This window comes from Pyrus communis, chromosome 9 (genome assembly GCF_041283825.1).
Source record: "Pyrus communis isolate YQ-2024b chromosome 9, ASM4128382v1, whole genome shotgun sequence".
Taxonomy (NCBI): domain Eukaryota; kingdom Viridiplantae; phylum Streptophyta; class Magnoliopsida; order Rosales; family Rosaceae; genus Pyrus; species Pyrus communis.
Window position 1 is genome coordinate 7,725,858 of NC_142573.1, and position 18,107 is coordinate 7,743,964.

General features: G+C 38.5%; 3 protein-coding genes across 4 annotated transcripts; 2 read left to right on the plus strand and 1 right to left on the minus strand.

The window, feature by feature from the left end:
- The first annotated feature begins 2,762 nt into the window (after nucleotides 1–2,762).
- Nucleotides 2,763–5,398, plus strand: LOC137739758 (uncharacterized). The gene is made up of 2 exons (XM_068479456.2): nucleotides 2,763–3,168; nucleotides 4,339–5,398. The coding sequence occupies exons 1-2, from the start codon at nucleotides 2,819–2,821 to the stop codon at nucleotides 5,162–5,164; spliced, it is 1,176 nt and encodes a 391-aa protein (XP_068335557.2). The 5' UTR covers nucleotides 2,763–2,818; the 3' UTR covers nucleotides 5,165–5,398.
- A 1,359-nt stretch (nucleotides 5,399–6,757) lies between these two features.
- On the plus strand, nucleotides 6,758–9,739 carry LOC137739881 (uncharacterized). 2 transcript variants are annotated; one of them, XM_088700502.1, is made up of 3 exons: nucleotides 7,398–7,552; nucleotides 7,779–8,482; nucleotides 8,513–9,739. In XM_088700502.1, exons 2-3 carry the CDS (start codon nucleotides 7,823–7,825, stop codon nucleotides 9,545–9,547), a joined length of 1,695 nt encoding a protein of 564 aa, XP_088556628.1. In that variant the 5' UTR covers nucleotides 7,398–7,552; nucleotides 7,779–7,822; the 3' UTR covers nucleotides 9,548–9,739. The 2 variants fall into 2 exon arrangements, with proteins under 2 accessions (XP_068335716.1, XP_088556628.1); XM_068479615.2 differs by having other exon boundaries at nucleotides 6,758–7,552; nucleotides 7,779–9,739.
- A 937-nt stretch (nucleotides 9,740–10,676) lies between these two features.
- On the minus strand, nucleotides 10,677–17,886 carry RNEE/G (RNAse E/G-like protein). Its single transcript, XM_068479162.2, has 14 exons — nucleotides 17,503–17,886; nucleotides 16,685–16,788; nucleotides 15,981–16,162; nucleotides 15,419–15,671; nucleotides 14,172–15,331; nucleotides 13,764–14,081; nucleotides 13,601–13,642; nucleotides 13,208–13,332; nucleotides 12,854–13,001; nucleotides 12,512–12,584; nucleotides 12,158–12,270; nucleotides 11,736–11,855; nucleotides 11,392–11,547; nucleotides 10,677–11,095 (listed from the first exon to the last, which is right to left on the minus strand). Exons 1-14 carry the CDS (start codon nucleotides 17,676–17,678, stop codon nucleotides 10,916–10,918), a joined length of 3,150 nt encoding a protein of 1,049 aa, XP_068335263.2. The 5' UTR covers nucleotides 17,679–17,886; the 3' UTR covers nucleotides 10,677–10,915.
- Nucleotides 17,887–18,107: the final 221 nt, after the last annotated feature.

Genomic DNA, 18,107 nt, shown 5'->3' on the forward strand with positions numbered 1-18,107 from the left:
AAGATCGTCCATATCGGTGGAGGTGTTGAGAAGTACTACATGGCTACTCCTGCGGCGAAGATACTGGAGAAGCACCCCTCTTTCTTGCTGGCTAGGCCTGAGGTTTTTAGGCGGCCCTGGGACTCGGTAGTTAAACCTAATGAGATCCTCACGCCCGGTGAGAAAGTACTCCTTATTCCTCACCGAGCTGTGAGGAAGCTCCGGCGCAAAGTAAGAAAACCTAACAAAGAGCTTTCTGTCAACTCTTTTGTATCTCAATCTTCCATGGATGTCTCAACCGCAGCTGAGACAATTTTGCGCTGGAAACAAGGTGCGGCGGTTGGTGAGCTAAGTGACACTTCTATTTGTAGTATTCTCGGAAGTAAGAGGAGTGTAGGCAAGAAACATGTGACATTCACTGGCATTGATGTCAAGTACCACGGTGGTGAAACCGAGCATTCGAGTGAAAGCTCGAGCGCTCAATCTCACCGAAGGAAGAGGAGGGTCCGAAGTGCCAAGATATGGCAGCCGTCGCTTATAGCAATCACAGAAACTCGTGAGAATGATCATGTGAAGAAATATGAGTGATGTTGCCCTTCCCCTTCACCATAGAGAGTTTAATCATAATCATATAATCTTGTTTTTGTTTATTCAATGATAGAACAAGTTAACCATAAATTGTCGGCCTTGGCCGTTTAGTCTAATGAGCCTGAGTTCAAAACCCATGGACGATAGTTGTTAAATAAAAAGAAAGAGTATTACATGTTTCTGTGGGCTTTTTAGTTTGAGTTTGGAGTCGTTTCAATCTTCTTTTAGTGCATTTTATGTGAAATTATTTGAATTATATGATGTTTGTTGAGAATATATGTATCCAACATAAAAACAATTAGTATGATCTGAATATATTATAATTTCTAATAACATAGAACATCAGAGTATATGACAACATAGATTTTTCAAAAGTTATAGTGGATAAAGTGCTGGGTTTCCGCCCACACGTCTCGAGTTTGAAACTCTCCCTCTTCTTAAATTATTATAATAGTTTCGAACTTTCTTCCCAATAATAAAATTTAAAATAAAAACTTTTGCTTGCCATTTTGTTTTGGTTCTCTTTAACAAGAAAGAATCATTTGAGCATCCAACAATGTCATATATGGCATAACACATAGAATGTGCTAATTCCTTATGTCTTTTGCATAAGTACCATTTTTGACATGACTCAAACAGAAAGTTCATTCATTTCGTTGGAAAGAATCGAACTTATGTCTAAGTATGATATATTATCGAATATAATTATTGAACGCGTGTTGAAGAATTTTAAACCTTAAATTTAACGAGTGGAACCAAATCACTTAGAACGATTTGCTAATTGCATTGGTTTACTGTAAATAAGAAAAAAAATAGTAATTTTCACACACTCTTTTACATCTCTTACACGCTCCTGTTAATTTTGTCCATTGATTTCATTTAATTCATTCAATCTGACAGCCGAAAGTTAAGAAGAATGTATAAAACGTAAGAATGAATATTTAAATAGCACCACCAATATGGTCCTAGCATGGTAGATCGTTATGGTTAGTCTTAATTTTTTATTTTATTTTATTTTGTCAGTCTCATTTTTTATGATTTTGTGAAAAAGTGATACTTTTATATAAAAAAGGGACAAAGGAAATATTCCAAATAAATTGTTTAGAAAAAGGAGGGGAAATAGAAATGTTTTGTTTTGTAAGTTTTAAAATATAAGCAAGAATCGTCGGTAATTGTATTGGTAGGTGTAATTTGGACGGTTAGTGGTTGTCCTTACTCGCCTTTTTGTCTTCCCTCTATGTATTCTTCCGACCACAAGAATATTTTGTAGAGCACTATGCCTATCATTTTAATAAATCAATTCACTTTCTTTTTTAAGAAACAAATCACCTTACTTTTGTATTAATATGAATTTACTTATTGTCAATACGATCTCTTTTTTGGTTTGAAGAATCTTCGGATATATTATATGTGACCATTTTTTATTTATTGTAATCTTCTTTTAACTCTAGGATTAGTTTAGTAACGAGCAAAGGTTTATAATTCATAACCTAAGTTCAAATTTCCACATATGCATTTGTTGGGGTCGCCAACTCTGCTTTAACATATTATTTGACATGAGAATTGAAAATACGGTGCTAATTCATGTTGTACAGAAGCTACTTGAGAAGAATGATTGTTTTGTTAGACATATTATTTGACATGAGAATTGAAAATACGGTGCTAATTCATGTTGTACAGGAGCAACTTGAGAAGAATGATTGTTTTGTTAAGAATGTGTCGTGGGTTCCTCCTATATTAAAAAACATTATAATGCTCTTTGATATCTAATATCCTATCGCTTATCCTCTAAATACAAATCACTTTAATTTGTTGAGCTAGTTGAATAAGCCTCACATCCAAATCAAATGGATTACCTTCACTGCACATTTAAACACGCATTATCAACTCAGGTCAATATATTTTTAGAAGTTACCGTTATCATTTAAAATTTTAAATATTCTGTTACACACGTGTGAACAACTGACGTTAACATATCTTTTATAACATTGATGATCATATTGTATTCCAATTTTGGTGTATATCATATTAAATTTGACCCGTATTGTTTTCCGTTTTTGAAAAATAATCCCTTTTGTTTAGGAATTTCATATATTAATGCATTTTTATTGGAAAAGAGAAATTAAAAAAAAAAACCGAAAAGATTCTTCACCCAAAAAAAAAGAAAAGATAAAAAGAAAACTCCTCAATAACAGAAAGAGAAACTCGTGTGCTGTAGAGAGAGAGAGAGAGAGAGAGAGAGAGAGGAGAGATGGGGGAGGAGGAGCAAAGCTCAGTGGGAGTGGAAGGAGAAGAAGAAGAATTGGCAGAGAAGGTGGGGGAGGCAGAGACATGGAACCAAAGGAAACAAACCCTTATACTCGAAATCTCCTCAAAGCTCATCCATGGCGATCTCGAATCCAAGATTGAAGCCGCCAGAGATATCAGAAACTTGGTCAGAAAGTCTTCATCTTCGTCCTCGTCCTCGTCTTCCAAGACTCGCTCGAAGCTGGGCGCGGCGGGCGTGATTCCGCCGCTGGTGTTGATGCTCTGCTCTCCTAATCCGGATGCGCGCCAAGTTTCCCTCCTCGCCCTCCTCAACCTCGCCGTCCGAAACGAACGGTATTCGCTTCTCTGCTTTTGAATTTCTCTCTGTTTATTGACTGGTGAGATTTTAAGGATTAAGAATTGCTAATTTTGGCGGTGGGTTTTGTTTGCTTTGTGTTAATTTCGGGAAAGATTGAAACTTTATGTGCCCTGTGATTGTTTTGTGATTAGAGAGGAAATTAGTTGATATGATATGGGTTTTATGTGTTTTTTTGGATTTTGATTGCAAAAATGAAAATAATTGCTCACATTTATAGCAATTAAATGGATTTTGATGAGGTGATTATCAAAAAAAAAAAAAAAAAAAAATGATAAGTTTGTTGGTGATTTCTTGATTGAGATTAGTGAGTACGAATCGTATTTGTCCATAATTGTGTGGATTTGATCACTTCGTTATTTACTAGCTGAGGGAGGGTGAGATGCAGAAGAACTAGATGATAGTGAATTTTTCCGTTGTTTGGTAACTGAGGAAGTTGGGGTTGGGCCAAAGAGTTGATACTAAAAACGGTTGTTGATTTCGGGAAGAATTAGGTTCCTGTCCGTTCAATTTACGGAAATTTCTGCCTCAAGGTGGTTATTAGAGGGGGAAAAAATGGAGAGAAAGAACATAGCTTGAGCATGTCAAACTACTTGAGGAATAACTTTTTTTGACAAAGTTTTGATCTCCTTGTACTGATACACTGGAGGATCCAACTGGATCTTGAAACCCTTGTTGCAAATGAGATGGAATGCCCAAGGCTTGACCAATCAGATGGCTTTGTTTGGATATCATATCTGATTGAAGGGTGTGAGGCCGCGGGTTCATTTTTGTCCTTGTTTGTTTCTTCATATACGTGGCAATGAAAACTTATGTGGTAGTTAATAGAGAGAACTTTATTCCCAAAGTTAAAATATTATCTCCCTCTTAATGCTTCACAAGCATCGTGATACCAGAAAATCACCTTGGGTCACGGTTATTGCGCTTAAATTGTGTCCTCCAGTTCTTTTCTTGTCTCTTTAATGTGGGGGATTCTCCTCAACTGTAATCATGTGAATTCACAGTTATTATATATGAATTTAAAGTGGTCCCAAGTTCTGCAATCGTTTGCTCTTTGGTCATTACCCTTGTTTTAGGTTATGGCATTTACTTGTATAATATTCACCATGTCAGTATGACTTATTGGTTCCTTGTTTGATGCTAATTAGGAATAAGGTCAAGATCGTGATGGCTGGAGCCGTCCCCCCTCTTGTTGAGCTCCTCAAGTTCCAAAATGGTAGTTTAAGGGATTTAGCAACTGCAGCAATCTTAACACTCTCAGCTGCTGCACTGAACAAGCCAATCATTGCAGACTCTGGAGCTGCACCTCTCCTGGTTGAGATCCTGAGCTCCGGAAGTGTTCAAGGAAAAGTTGATGCCGTGACCGCCTTACACAATCTCTCTACCTGCAAAGAGAACTCAACTGCTATTCTGGATGCTACAGCTGTTCGTCCTCTCATCAACCTTCTCAAAGAATGCAAAAAGTACTCCAAGTTTGCCGAAAAGACTACTGCCCTTCTTGAGATCCTATCCAACTCTGAAGAAGGGCGTACTGCAATCTCAAACTCAGAAGGTGGGATATTAACCTTAGTAGAGACTGTTGAAGATGGATCCCTAATCAGCACACAACACGCGGTTGGAGCATTGCTTTCCATGTGTCAGAGCTGCCGCGACAAATACAGGGAACTCATTCTTAATGAAGGTGCAGTCCCAGGTCTTCTTCGACTGACAGTAGATGGCACAGCTGAAGCTCGGGAGAGAGCTCGTACGCTGCTAGACTTGCTTAGAGATTCTCCCCAGCAAAAGAAATTGGCCTCCTCCGTTCTGGAGAGAATTGTATACGACATTGCCACTAGGGTCGATGGAGCAGACAAAGCAGCTGAAACTGCAAAAAGGTTACTGGAAGACATGGTTAAAAGAAGCATGGAGCATAGCATGGACCGAATCCAGCAGAGAGCTGCATCTTGTACACCTTCGGATGCTCAGTCTACGTAATTATTTTGTTTGGCGGTAGGAGTTTCGCAAATCACTCGGTTAAAAGAGTTTTAATCTGAATCTATGTATTTGTTTGGGCAGTTAAAACTCTGCACCCTGCTAATTCACCCTCCAGGATGAGTTAGAAATTACTGGAGTTGAAATGTTGGATTGGAGTAGGGGTGAATTGTGAGTCCATTGTACATCTCAAACTTTGTTCATGTATATATATAAAAGTCACTCTTTGATATTTTAGTGCACATTTCTTCTGACCACAAGTGAAAGCAAATTCACACATTTACCCTTGCACCGGAGATTTTGTCTTCAACTCTCCCTCCAAATCCATCTCTTTCGATAAAATGAGAAAACTATATAATTGAAGATCGCTTGTATTCAAAGCAACCCCAAAGTTTGACATGTTCAATGGGGAAAACTTGCTTTTGACGAGAATGTTACTGTGCCGTTATCCTAAACCTCGGTCAATCACGCATTGGGCATTTTAACTTTGACAATGTGATTGACTTAAGATACCGCAACAATAACATTTCTCGTATAATGGGATGTCCTTGTGATGTTATCTCAAATCAATCACGCATTGTCATGTGTTTTAACTTTCTCACATGAAAATGTGCGATTCACTCAAGAGATTGCCCCCGGTAACATTCTCCAATGACCCTAGTAACATTCTCCAATGATAGTGTTATCTCAAAACAATTATGTACTGTTATGTGTTTTAACTTTCTTACATGATAATGTGACCCATTTGAGAGACAGACACAATTAACATTCCCCATGTAATGGTAATGAAATGTTGGATCTTGTAAGGCACAATTGTCCCATATCGACCAAATACTTGAGCAAATCCATATTTATAAAAGTGATTGAAAAGTTATGGGCCAAAGTCATGGACCATGTGCCTTGGATTTCGGTACATAAGTATTGTTTTTGTTTTCTATGTCTAAGTTTTTTTTCCGAAACGATAAAACTATTTACTGAAAACAATCAACTTTTTTGAAAGAATAACAGATTGAATTTAAACAGTCATAACTGTTGATGCCAAATATGGTTGTAGTATAAAAAACATAATGAATTAATTTGCAATGTTTTCCTTCTATTTCTTTCATTGAGAAACATGCCTCAATTTGTCAAGAATCCAAGTTCGAGTGAAAGAACTTAGATTAGATAGTTGTATTATGCATGATAGGCGTCCAAGAACTACTACACAGGTGTGGGGAAGTAATAGTTGTATCCTGCATGATAGACGTTCAAGAATTACTGTAAAGGTGTGAGGATGTGTTTCTACAAGCCTATCTTCGAAAAACCAAGTTAGTATATTTGTTCTGATTCTAGTTACAACTTCGCTTACATTTTCATATTTGTGATTAAGTTATATAGTTCAATTTGATTTATGTGTGTGTGTATGTATCATCCATATGTGGTTGGTTCAAACATGACATTGTGACGATATCTTAAACCAATCACACACTATCATGCATTTTAATTTTCTCTATCATGCGTTTTAACTTTCTTACATAAAAATGTGATTAACTCAAACTACTGCTGTAATATCATTCGCATTGCATATAAGTCATCTCTCATTCTCTTGGCTCATGTGGCAAGGCTGGGATCCATTCCATCCTGTACTTTAAACTGAAGGACAGTCTTCTATTTAGTACCACATAAAGCCTTATCCACCGCCCCCTTAAACAGCAAAGGCACCGACCTAGATCCACCCCAAATTTAACAAAACTCCAACATTTTCACCAACCCTTACAATGTCACATCATTTTTAGGTAAAAAAAATTGTTTATCCAGTAATTAAAAGGGTTGGTATTTGAGCTTAAAATACATCATTAATTAAGTTAATTAATTAATTACTTTCACTATCACCTTATTAGTTTTTGCTAATACTGATAGTGAAAGCCATTAATTAATTACTTAAAATTACATATTTGCCACTGTCGGTGTGTCTGCAGTTGTTTAACTGTGAAGTAGACGCTTCCCTAATAAACACCGGACTAATTAAACCTGGATTAGTTACTCCCGGGTGCGCACTACGCCGAACCAGTCATCGCCTTCCCGTAATAGACACCGGACTAATTAAACCGGGATTAATTACGCCCGGGTACCCGTCGACTCCTTCCACGCAGCTGCATCCACCACGTGGCCATCCTAACAGATAAGCGCAGTACGCCCCCTGCTCAGTCTAGCACTGGGCGATATAGTTTTATAGTCATCACAATCGTCCCTCCTCGCTGAAAGGTCAGAGAATTTGAGGGAGAAAATCCAGCAGCTGCCCGCACTTCACACTCGCACTGGAGAAGCCAAGTCGATAGAGCAATGGTGACGAAATGAAGCTTTCCCGACGGTTCTAGCTTCATCTCTCCGTGTGAGAACCGGCGAAAGAAGGTAAAAATCTTTGCTCATCTGCTAATGTTTTGGCTTCGTACATTGCATCGATTCGTAGATCTCCAAAACCCCACTTGGAATTTGTTCAAGGATCTGAAAATAAACAACCTAAATCGAACAAAATCTTATCTTTTTCCAATCCCATATAGTTTGTTTCTCCATTTTATTTTACTGAAGCTTCGTTTTTGTGTGGTTTGGTGATCTGGGTGGTTGTGTTTTGTGGTAGATTGTTGGTTGGGGGGTTGTGGAAGAAGCTTCTGGTTCAGAAAAATGATGGGTCGGTCTCCGTTTGCTAGAGCTGGGGGGTTTAGGCCTGAGAATTTGGGTCCCAGTGCCCTTGCCTTGATTAGGAACCTTTGCTTTACGTTTTTTGTGCTGGGAGTGTTGATCTTTACTATCATTGCCGCCACCTATGAACCTGAAGACCCGTTGTTTCACCCGTCGACAAAGATCACTACATTCCTCACATCCAAATCCAATGCCACTTTCAAATCCGATGACACTGTGGTCAAGACTGGTGAGAATTTCTTGGCTCCCAATCAAACAGAGATTGGCAACTTTATCAGTATGACTGATGTTGTTAACTTGAGTGAGGGCGATAACTCGATCACTCAGAATTCTGAAGCAGAATCTGCTAGTTGTGAGGGTCCCATTGATTGCAGGGACCCGGAGGTGTTCCATTTGATGATGAGGGCCACCATAGAGAAGTTTAAGGATATTCATTTTTACCGGTTTGGGAAACCAGTGCAGGGTTCAGATGGTAACAGTTGTGATATGGCATGGCGGTTTAGGCCTAAGGAAGGGAAGACTGCTTCTTTTTACAAGGACTATCGGAGATTTAGCATTTTGAAGTCTGAGAATTGTACTCTTAGTGTGGGTGATATTGGAGAGTACCATACTGGAGTAAATGCCAGGAAGAGGAAGAAGAAGGCCGGGTTTGATAAGCAAGGGAAGACAGAGGCCGGGTTTGATAAGCAAGGGAAGACAGAGATGAATTCTTTGCCAGTTGTTGGGGAGGTTGTGAATGATACCCTACCGGTGGTTGAGTCTGAAGGTTCATTCAGTCATGGGAAGTACTTAATTTATAGTGGTGGTGGAGATAGGTGCAAGAGCATGAACCATTACTTGTGGAGTTTCCTGTGTGCTTTAGGTGAAGCTCAGTACCTGAACCGAACTTTGGTCATGGAATTGACTCTTTGTCTGTCTTCGATTTACACTTCGTCGAATCAAGATGAGGAAGGGAAGGATTTCAGGTTTTACTTTGACTTTGAGCATTTAAGAGAGTCTGCATCTGTATTAGATGCAAAGCAGTTTTGGACAGACTGGGAAAAATGGCAGAAGAAAGACGGTTTGGGTATGCATCTTGTAGAGGATTATAGGGTCACACCTATGAAACTTAATGATGTCAAGGATACTTTGATTATGAGAAAGTTTGGATCTGTGGAGCCAGACAATTATTGGTATAGGGTGTGTGAAGGGGAGACAGAGTCCGTAGTACAACGACCATGGCATTTGTTGTGGAAATCGAGAAGGTTGATGGATGTAGTGTCTGCAATTGCATCAAAGTTGAACTGGGATTATGACTCTGTGCACATTGAGAGAGGGGAGAAAGCACAGAACAAGGAGCTTTGGCCTAACCTTGATGCAGATACTTCACCTAGTGCACTTCTCTCAACCCTGCCAAACAAAATTGAAGACGGAAGGAACCTCTACATTGCAACAAACGAGCCAGATACATCTTTCTTTGACCCTTTGAAAGACAAGTATACCACTCATTTCCTCGACGAGTACAAGGATCTTTGGGACGAAAGCAGTGAGTGGTACTTTGATACCACTAGGCTCAACAATGGAGTCCCTGTTGAATTTGACGGTTACATGAGGGTCTCGGTTGACACAGAGGTATTCTTGAGAGGGAAAAAGCAGATAGAAACTTTCAACGATCTCACCAAAGACTGCAAGGATGGTATCAACAGTTGCAGCACCGCGACCAGCTGATCCCCGCAAATTAATTTTCAGACTTCGCCATTTGCTACATTGCTGATATCCACGTGTACTGTTTAGCTATTTTTCTGTTCTGCATTTGAGAATTTGTAAGCCTAAACTGATTGTTTTAGAATTAAGTAGCTTTTGTCATGAGTTTCTACTTGTAGAAAAAGCACTATCAATATCCATCACTTCGAATTTCAATAGTGTGCACTTGAACTACGGTTTTGTTTGATGTCAATGTCTTACTTATTGAATCATGTGATCTTCTTGTGTGGTGTTGTTCCAGAATTCTTTTTCTTCGATAAATAGTTGAACTTTTTCTTTTATTTTGGTTCTAGATTTTTAATTTCTTTCCAAGTAGCGAGTTGTTACTCGCACTCCCGAAAAAGGTGTGAAATAAAATAAAAAATGGAATGCAAAATAACTAATTTGAAGTGCTAACAACGATTCTCGACATCAATAGAAGTTGGGAGTACTGAAGGCTCCCTTCATGGCCTTCCTCTTTATCATTTGTTTGGTCACATGCCAACTTTCCATCCTCTTCGATCTTTTACCTTGAGGGAGGACATTTAGCAGAGAAGGTAAGTACCAAGTTGCTCGTGCTTCTGTTAATATTATTTTACTTTCACTTTTTGCACTCTTAACTTTATGGTCATTAGATTTAATAAATCAAAGGAAAAAAAAAATGGTAAATCAAATGATTGAAGAAGGTATAAAGGAGAAGAGCGGAAACCATCTTATTTTAAAGGCTGATGCTATCCATACATCATTTTACATTCAAGGCACTCCTTGTTAATTTATGTTTTTTAATCTTCTTCAATTCTTTTGATCCGATGCCTGAAAATTAACAAAGTATAAGAAGTAAAAACCGATGTATGGATGACACCGCCCATTTTAAATTGGTAATGTTCATTAGTGAGCGCCAACCCGCCGGACAATCAATAACATCATCCCCAATTAGTCCTTATAGTACTAGATAACAAAATCTTACCAACTTAAACTTTCCATTTTCAGCAGGGTAGCGATTTTCACACTCCATTTTATACATTCGCAGTCATCGCTCTTATTTTCGTGCTATAAAAACTAGAGAATTGCAGAATAGCCAAGATGAGAGAAGTGCAAAAAGGCCAAAATGGAGTGTGTGAAAGTCGCTACCTTTTTAGAACAGAAGCATCCCTTCGAACAACCAACAAAAAATAAGGTGACAACATACGACTGCTTCTGAAAATGCTACACTCTGCTGTTCTCAACAAAATGCCATCTAATCCTCTCTTTTCTCCTTTCTCTACATCCTCCTCTTATATAGTCAACATTTGAAAGAATCAAATAGAAAATTTAGTCTGTATACAGAACAAATACACATCAATCTGGCAAGTCTCATTTTCGCCCGGTCTTCCACTTCTTGACCGGAAACAAGGTCACCTTTCTGCCAGAATTGTTAGCTCTGCCTTCCGAAGATCGTAACATTGAAATCGTTACCGGTGGAGGATCTTTGTGTCCCTTTTCATCCACATATGGTTTCACCTCAAATGCACCTCTAGTGAAACCTCTGGCAACCTGAAAGGGGTTTATGCCTCTGACAATCAGTGAATTTCAATGCAAATCATGAAAAAGCAAGTCGATCCATTAACCAGATGCGTGTATCAGCTACAAAGTACAGGGCAAGAAAGTTGAGGTCGTGTTTGTTTACTAATGGAACCGATAAATCTAAGGTTTCTCCTAGCAGCTAAAGTTTCAATTTAAACCATTATTCGCTTATGCATTTCACATACCATACAGGACATTCATACCATCCTCAATATTGAACAGAAACTGAAGAATTGGGATCAAGAATACCCGTCGGTTTTACATACCTTTAGTAGAATCCAGACTTTGAGGGAACTGCTCAAGAATGCAAGTCTTGTCCTTTTCCCAGAGGTTAGGTACTCACACATGTGATGGTCAACTCTCAGAATAAACTTCGGCCAGGATTTGGGGTTCCCCGGGTCCGGTCTCTCTTCCATCATCGCCTGATAGAAGTTCAAGAAGTATTAACCTTTCTGTTCGAAAGGCACATTTAACAGTTGAATGAACTAAAATTATATGGTACATGTTAAAATGGCTGTAAAGCCCGCTAGCAGGATTTCAATTCTAGAAAGAAATAATTTTCCGCCAATTATAGTAAAAGGAACGTATAGTAGTCTGAAACTTCACTTACAAGTAATCGAGAAATTTCTTGTTCAATTTTGGAGAAGGAGGTCTCTAATGCTTCTACTCTCCCAGTGGCATGACAGCAAGCACACGGTTCACTAATCATAAATGTCACACTAGGTCGTACCTGTCAACATGACAATCATTCATCACATAAAACAATTAACCTTGACTGAGCTCGTCAAGCATTGTGCGAAGATTCGCCGGTTAATATATAAATCTTGAGAAGATTTTCATGTTGCCCTCTTGACCTAAATTTCTAAATGTTTAATAATCTATACGTACATTTGCAATTTCAAGCAACCATCTAGCCAACCTCGAATAGTTGGGATGGTGCTCAATTGCAAATCTTCTTCAAAATTACTCTCTTTAAAATTTTACTGAATTAAAAGCAAGGAGAAAATTGTGATTTGCAATAATGCAACTTACTCGCTTTCTTGTTATTTCCATAAGTCCATGCCTAGACAGTTCAGAGACTTTAACCATCGATCTGTCTCTCTCCACAGCCTTCTTAACTTCTTCATACACCAATCTCTTGTTTGCTGAAAATAAGGCAATGCCAAACAGGAATCATAAACAAATATAACTTCCTCAAAATAAAATGATAAAGAATTCAGAAATTTTTATGTTTTATGTATTTTAATTAAATTGCCTCCTTTTTCCCATAAAAACATGAAGTTCAGTGACTTTCTATCTATCATAAGAACCAAATCAGTTATGGTCATGCCTAAATATGTCAATAGCACTTCCAAAAACCCACAAGAGAGGGAGACTTCGACTTACACTCATCAGCCATGTCAATGAAATCTACCACGATTATGCCACCAATATCTCTCAGTCGTAACTCCCTTGCAATCTGAAACACATTATTCTCTGTCAAACAAGTACCGCAAAGCTTAAAGAATCAGATGGAAGAATACATCTATCTTAAAGCTTTGAAATAAAAATAAAGCATCTTTCGGAAGGCAATCAAGTATTAGTTGCATAAACATGGTAATATGCTTTGTTGCCATCTTACAAGTCACAGCTGAGTATGCTGCTGCCTAGCAAGAAATGTACAAGTTGCCAATCCGTGCAGGGCAAACAACGTCCAAAAGTGGTGATTATAGTTCACATGTAGCATACCTGTTTAGCAGCTGCAAGGTTGACTTCTAAAATAGCTTTCTCCTGTGAATTTCCATGACCAAACATCCCATGTCCTCCATTCACATCGATAGAGACTAATGCCTCAGTTTGCTCTATCACTAAAGAACCTCCATTAGCCAGTGGAACCCTGTAAGGCAAGAGATGTAAACATCAGCAAAAATACTCAGCTAACTCTTCTCTCTGCACCCTCACATCAACAAAAGGAAAAACAAAGATAAAGGGCCAATGAAGTGAAGAGACCATGGAACAAACATTAATAAATGGGTCGATAAGCATCACCAGTGTTAGAAAATGTGACAACTGAGAGCATAAGCAATATTCCCGGCCCCTCACCTTTTACTGAGCATGTTGTTGATCTCTTCTTCTATGTTAAATTCATCAAAAAGAGGAACTCTTTTGTTGTACAACTCTACTCGATCACAGAGATCAGGGGCAATCTCCTGAAGGTAATTGCTAACCTGGAAAGCATAGAAATAACTGACCTTAGTATTTCATAGCAAAATAATAACTTCAGTAAAAAACTAGTGATTACACTGTTGCAGTTAGAGAAAGATCATGAAAGATATAGAAGCAGATACAGTAATTTCAATTTTCCCCTCTCACTATGAGTAATTATGACCCCATACATCAATTACAATCCAACTACGCCACACACATTTGTCTCATTCTAAAAAATTCTTGAGAGTTTCTAATCTACTAAAATATTCCTATATGGTTAGGCCATACCTCATGATATGTTCTGGGAGAGTCAACCACCATTTTTTCAACCTGAAGCAGCCACAAGAAAGGGATAAGACTGCAAGATTTTTGTAAAATTTGATGAGAACAAAATAGCAGAAAATGAAATACAATAGACAGAATGACTTTGATATAAATGATATAAACTCACCATCTCATTAAAATAATCCTGGACAACTGAGAGTGTCTGACCCATTGCCCGATGCAGAATGACAGGAATGGCCCCTTCCACACCTTCATCTGCAGCAAGAGCTGCAGATTTTGCATGTTCTGTAATGTTTTTCCAAGTTGAAACAAGGCCTTCCAAATCCTTTTGCAGTTCCTCTAAAGAATGACCAGCAGCAACAGTTCTTACCGTCAGACCAAAACCCGGAGGCTGCAAAGTTTTTGCTATGACTTTTAATCGTGTACGCTCAACCCCGCCAATTTTTTTGGAGATTCCGATTCTATCACAACGAGTTAACAATATCTGCAAGCCAAAGGACTCAGAGGTGTTATATATTCATAATAATAAAGAATAAGGAAAATTTAAGGAGGCAAAGGCTGAATCAAAACATACCCAGAATCTGCTTTTTAATTTTGGGTAAGCAGTCAGTGTGGGACCTTTTGAACCCAGCCCCTCTTTGACAACTTGTACAATAACTTTAGTGCCTTTCTGAACTCGGGCCCACTTATTCTCATTAGTCACAGTATTTGTATCCTTCTTATTCTGGAGATGAGACATTTGAGAATTGCTAGAACCATTTACGGCAACAGGTACAGCACTAGTTTCACCTTCTAGAAAATCAGCTTCTACTTCACCATAATCGAGTATACCACCATTCATGTTTTCCTTAACATCTGAAACATCAAATTCATCCTCAATATCATGCTCATCATCGTCATCGTCATTGTGCATTGATTTTACATAATCATTCTGAGAGCTGATTTCAATGACGTCATCAGTCGCTTCATAATCAAGTGACACACGTTCATTTTCGTAGGCAGTCACATGCTCATCCAACATATAGTTGTTAACTTCACTTTTCTTTGTCCTTCGGAATGGAGGGAATATGAATGGTTCTCTGTTTTGTTTAATGTCCATAAGAGAGGGTCTAGAACTCCCAATATTTACAAATGCACCACCCATGTGGGGTACAAGTTTCGAAACCACTCCTATATACACGCTATCACACTGCACTGTACTTTTAACGGGTTCCAGTAGTAACTCAACCAATTTCCCATATTCTAGTAGAGCTATCCTTTGCATGGTACATATAGAAGAATTAATCAGTATAATGGTAGAAACAGGTTCCTTCGAAATTAGGTTATTCCTTTCTTCAGGCAACAAATCTTCTGGATCATCCAAATTTTCCGCACCATCTTTTATGCTGTCATTCTTTTTGGACATATCAGACCCCATCTTATCCTTAGACACAAGGCAGAAGAGAGGTGAATGGAGTAACCACGGTTCCTCAACAGGATAATGTCTTTCAGTTGAAAAACTATTAGAAGTTGAGCCCCTCTGACTGCTAATTGCTATACAGTCGCCATCAGAGTACACATTATCCTCCATTGGTTCATTTAAGAATGGGTTCAACTCTAATAAGTCGCTACTGGAAATTAAGCCATCATTAAGTTCGCCATCAGCGTACACCGTGCGCTTCTCCATAGGAAGATTTAAGGCTGGCCTGGATTCTATCATATCACTTTTAAGGTATTTCATAATCTCATATTCATCTGTCAAACCACTGGAAGCATTTGAGTGTTCAGAAACATGTCAAGGAAAGAGATTGCATATACTATGGCATTACAAGGGAGATTTACCTCTAGCTGGAGCTGAGAATAATGGTTGTATTGGAAGATATGCCTCCTCTATCCATGAACCCCATGAACTAATTGGAGACATTGTGGTATCGGTCCTCATCCATGAATCCCGCACTATAATTTTTCCACTTTGTTTGACAGGTAAGGGTAGAGATATAGACAATTCAGGTCCAGGTCTCCAGGTAATGTCATATGAAGGCCACCTTTCCGTCTTTATGAAATAGTTATACTTGAAGTTGACACCACCATTAATCTGCCGAAAAGTAAAGGGTGAATAAGCGGACCTTACAGCATAATACAATAAAAATGCTCTCTGTGTCTCTCTTCGTCTTTCCCTGGAGAAACATCTCTAGTTACTTCTATGCTAAAGGGAAATCTTCAACTACTTATTTTATCATATTAGACACATGTGTATGGAATTTGTTGTTTGCTTTCATTTGTGCAAGTCACTATAACAAATAAACAAAACTCGTATTTGACAGATACTATAATTCATGCATCACTTCATGCTTCACAAAACCAACATAATCACGTGTTAATTTGTGCAGCTAGGCAAAATTACCTTGACTTCGGCCTTCCATAAGTTTGTATGTTCCATAGGAGACATTAGTATAGCAATCTCCGGCTCCCAGCAGCCAAGAACAGTAGGATCCCCAGTTACGTATAGAAATTGGCCAGCTTGTAGATCAGCCTCTATTGTCCAGACTATCTTGCACATTCCTTTAGAAGCAGCACTTGACTTTCCTGAGAAACCAGAATGTTCTAGATGCATAAGCCATTTTTAACAATAGGAAAGTACTTACTGAAAGGATGATGTGCAACATTAACGACATAGAAGTTTACGTTAGTACTAACTGGTAAGAGGGACATTCTCTTGCAATCCTTGTTTCTTTTTCGAGTTAAAAAAAGAGGTTACGTATTTCCTTATTATAGGAAGAAACAAGACTAGGAATGATCATCGTGGAAAGGAAACTTTCAGATTAAAATGCTACTGCTCAGACCAGTGAAGCATATTGCAAAGGAAATTCTCTGATTAATTCTTTGCATTTTCGTAGTTGTCTGTCTGAACATGGATGGGGATGATAAGTCCTATCAGTAGCAAAATACTACTTAAAAATTAAAATCCATCTTATTTTCCGCCAGAGGGTGGGGTGTAGGTTGAAGTTCTCAAACCAAACAAAGTAATGAGCTTAAAATGAATTAATGAAAACCTAACACACAAGGAAATGGTATCAAGGATGTTCAAAAACAGTACAGTTGTGTTACCTTTTTCCATGGACATCATAGGAGAACTCAGGAAAGAACTATGCTTTGCCATACAAAGAGTGAATCCGAACGCATTTCCGAGGGGTATGTGATGGCATGTATACCTGCTTTTATACCATTATGTATTATATATATCAAAGTAGGAAGACAATTAGACTTAGCAAAATTATTTTTTGAAGCATTTCTATGTAATTTATCATCTTCTTTTGAGCACAAATGCTGAAGTTTCCATAGAATGCACAAATACAGGTAGTGGAACAACTACAACTGGTATTTGAATAGAATTTCATCTATCCCAAGATGTTATCATTGCATCCAAGGATAGGGGTCGAGTGAGTACTAATATTGGAATTTTCATTCGAACCAATGCCTACCGCTCGAGATTAAACAAGCAAACATCTTTCATATTCCATTTATCCTGTGCCTCATGCTTTCTATGTTTTGATTAACAAAAAACATGAATATCATTACATTGGATAATGAACAATTATTCTGGAATTAATATGATTTAGCTCGTGTTTAACTACATATCGCAGCGGTAATAAATCTGCTTCAAACTAAACACAATTCCCCATCTAGAGAACACTGACTATAATTTCCAAGTGTATGCTGACATACATTGCGAGTAGAGCAATGCTGAAAACGAAAAGGACCCAAATAAAACCCGGTCCTAGAACATGAAAGACGCAAGCTTTCGCACTCCATAGCCACAAATCCATTCAATTCAATGTGCTTACATAGCAATTCATTCGAAACCAATAAAACCCAAACAAATTCAGAAGCAGAAGACAGTAACAAAACTTGAATTCGAAACGTACGGCGACAAAAACCTCAGGCTGACGGAGCCCCGAACAAGCCAAGAGGAAGAAGAGGGAAACTGGGTATGCTTCGTGAGCAGGTGGTGGTGGCGCCGAAGACGAGCGTGATATTCGGGGACCCCCATGAGCCGCCGCGACCCCAGTGCCTCAGTGGAGCAGGGGCAGTGAAAAGCCATAGAGGGCGGTGCTGGGTTGGTAAATTAGGACTTGCAGAAGGGGCAGTTCCGTCATTTGATGGGTGCCGAGCTTCAAAGGCTTCAGCTTTGGGACTGTGGAGGATAATGGAAAGTGGATAGAACGAATTCTGCTGCTTGTGAGTTGTGAGAAGAAGATAGAATGACATGGGCTTGCGGGTTGCTAGTGCTTTTGGCTTGGCGCCTTGTCTCGCACGTGTGAGTGTGTGGATGGTTTTGCATTTTTTTTTTTTTTTTGAAGAAAATAATTTTAAATTTTATAGACTTAAAAACGTAGTTTGTTAGATTGTCTGGTAAGAGAAAATGTTTCTTTTTTTGCAGATACATAACATATTATATGTTGTCAAGCTATGAATCAGACATCACCTAATTAATAATTTGAATTGACAGTCTGACAACATAACATGTTAG

Excerpts from the sequence above, each read along its gene's own strand:
- LOC137739881 (XM_068479615.2), top strand. The coding sequence starts at position 7,823 with ATGATGGGTCGGTCTCCGTTTGCTAGAGCTGGGGGGTTTAGGCCTGAG.
- LOC137739758 (XM_068479456.2), top strand. The coding sequence starts at position 2,819 with ATGGGGGAGGAGGAGCAAAGCTCAGTGGGAGTGGAAGGAGAAGAAGAA. Across the intron at positions 3,169-4,338 it reads CTCGCCGTCCGAAACGAACG|GAATAAGGTCAAGATCGTGA; the intron begins GTATTCGCTTCT and ends GATGCTAATTAG.
- RNEE/G (XM_068479162.2), bottom strand. The coding sequence starts at position 17,678 with ATGGCTTTTCACTGCCCCTGCTCCACTGAGGCACTGGGGTCGCGGCGG. Across the intron at positions 12,585-12,853 it reads ACCTTGCAGCTGCTAAACAG|ATTGCAAGGGAGTTACGACT; the intron begins GTATGCTACATG and ends AATGTGTTTCAG. Across the intron at positions 11,548-11,735 it reads AAGAAATTTCTCGATTACTT|GCGATGATGGAAGAGAGACC; the intron begins GTAAGTGAAGTT and ends AACTTCTATCAG.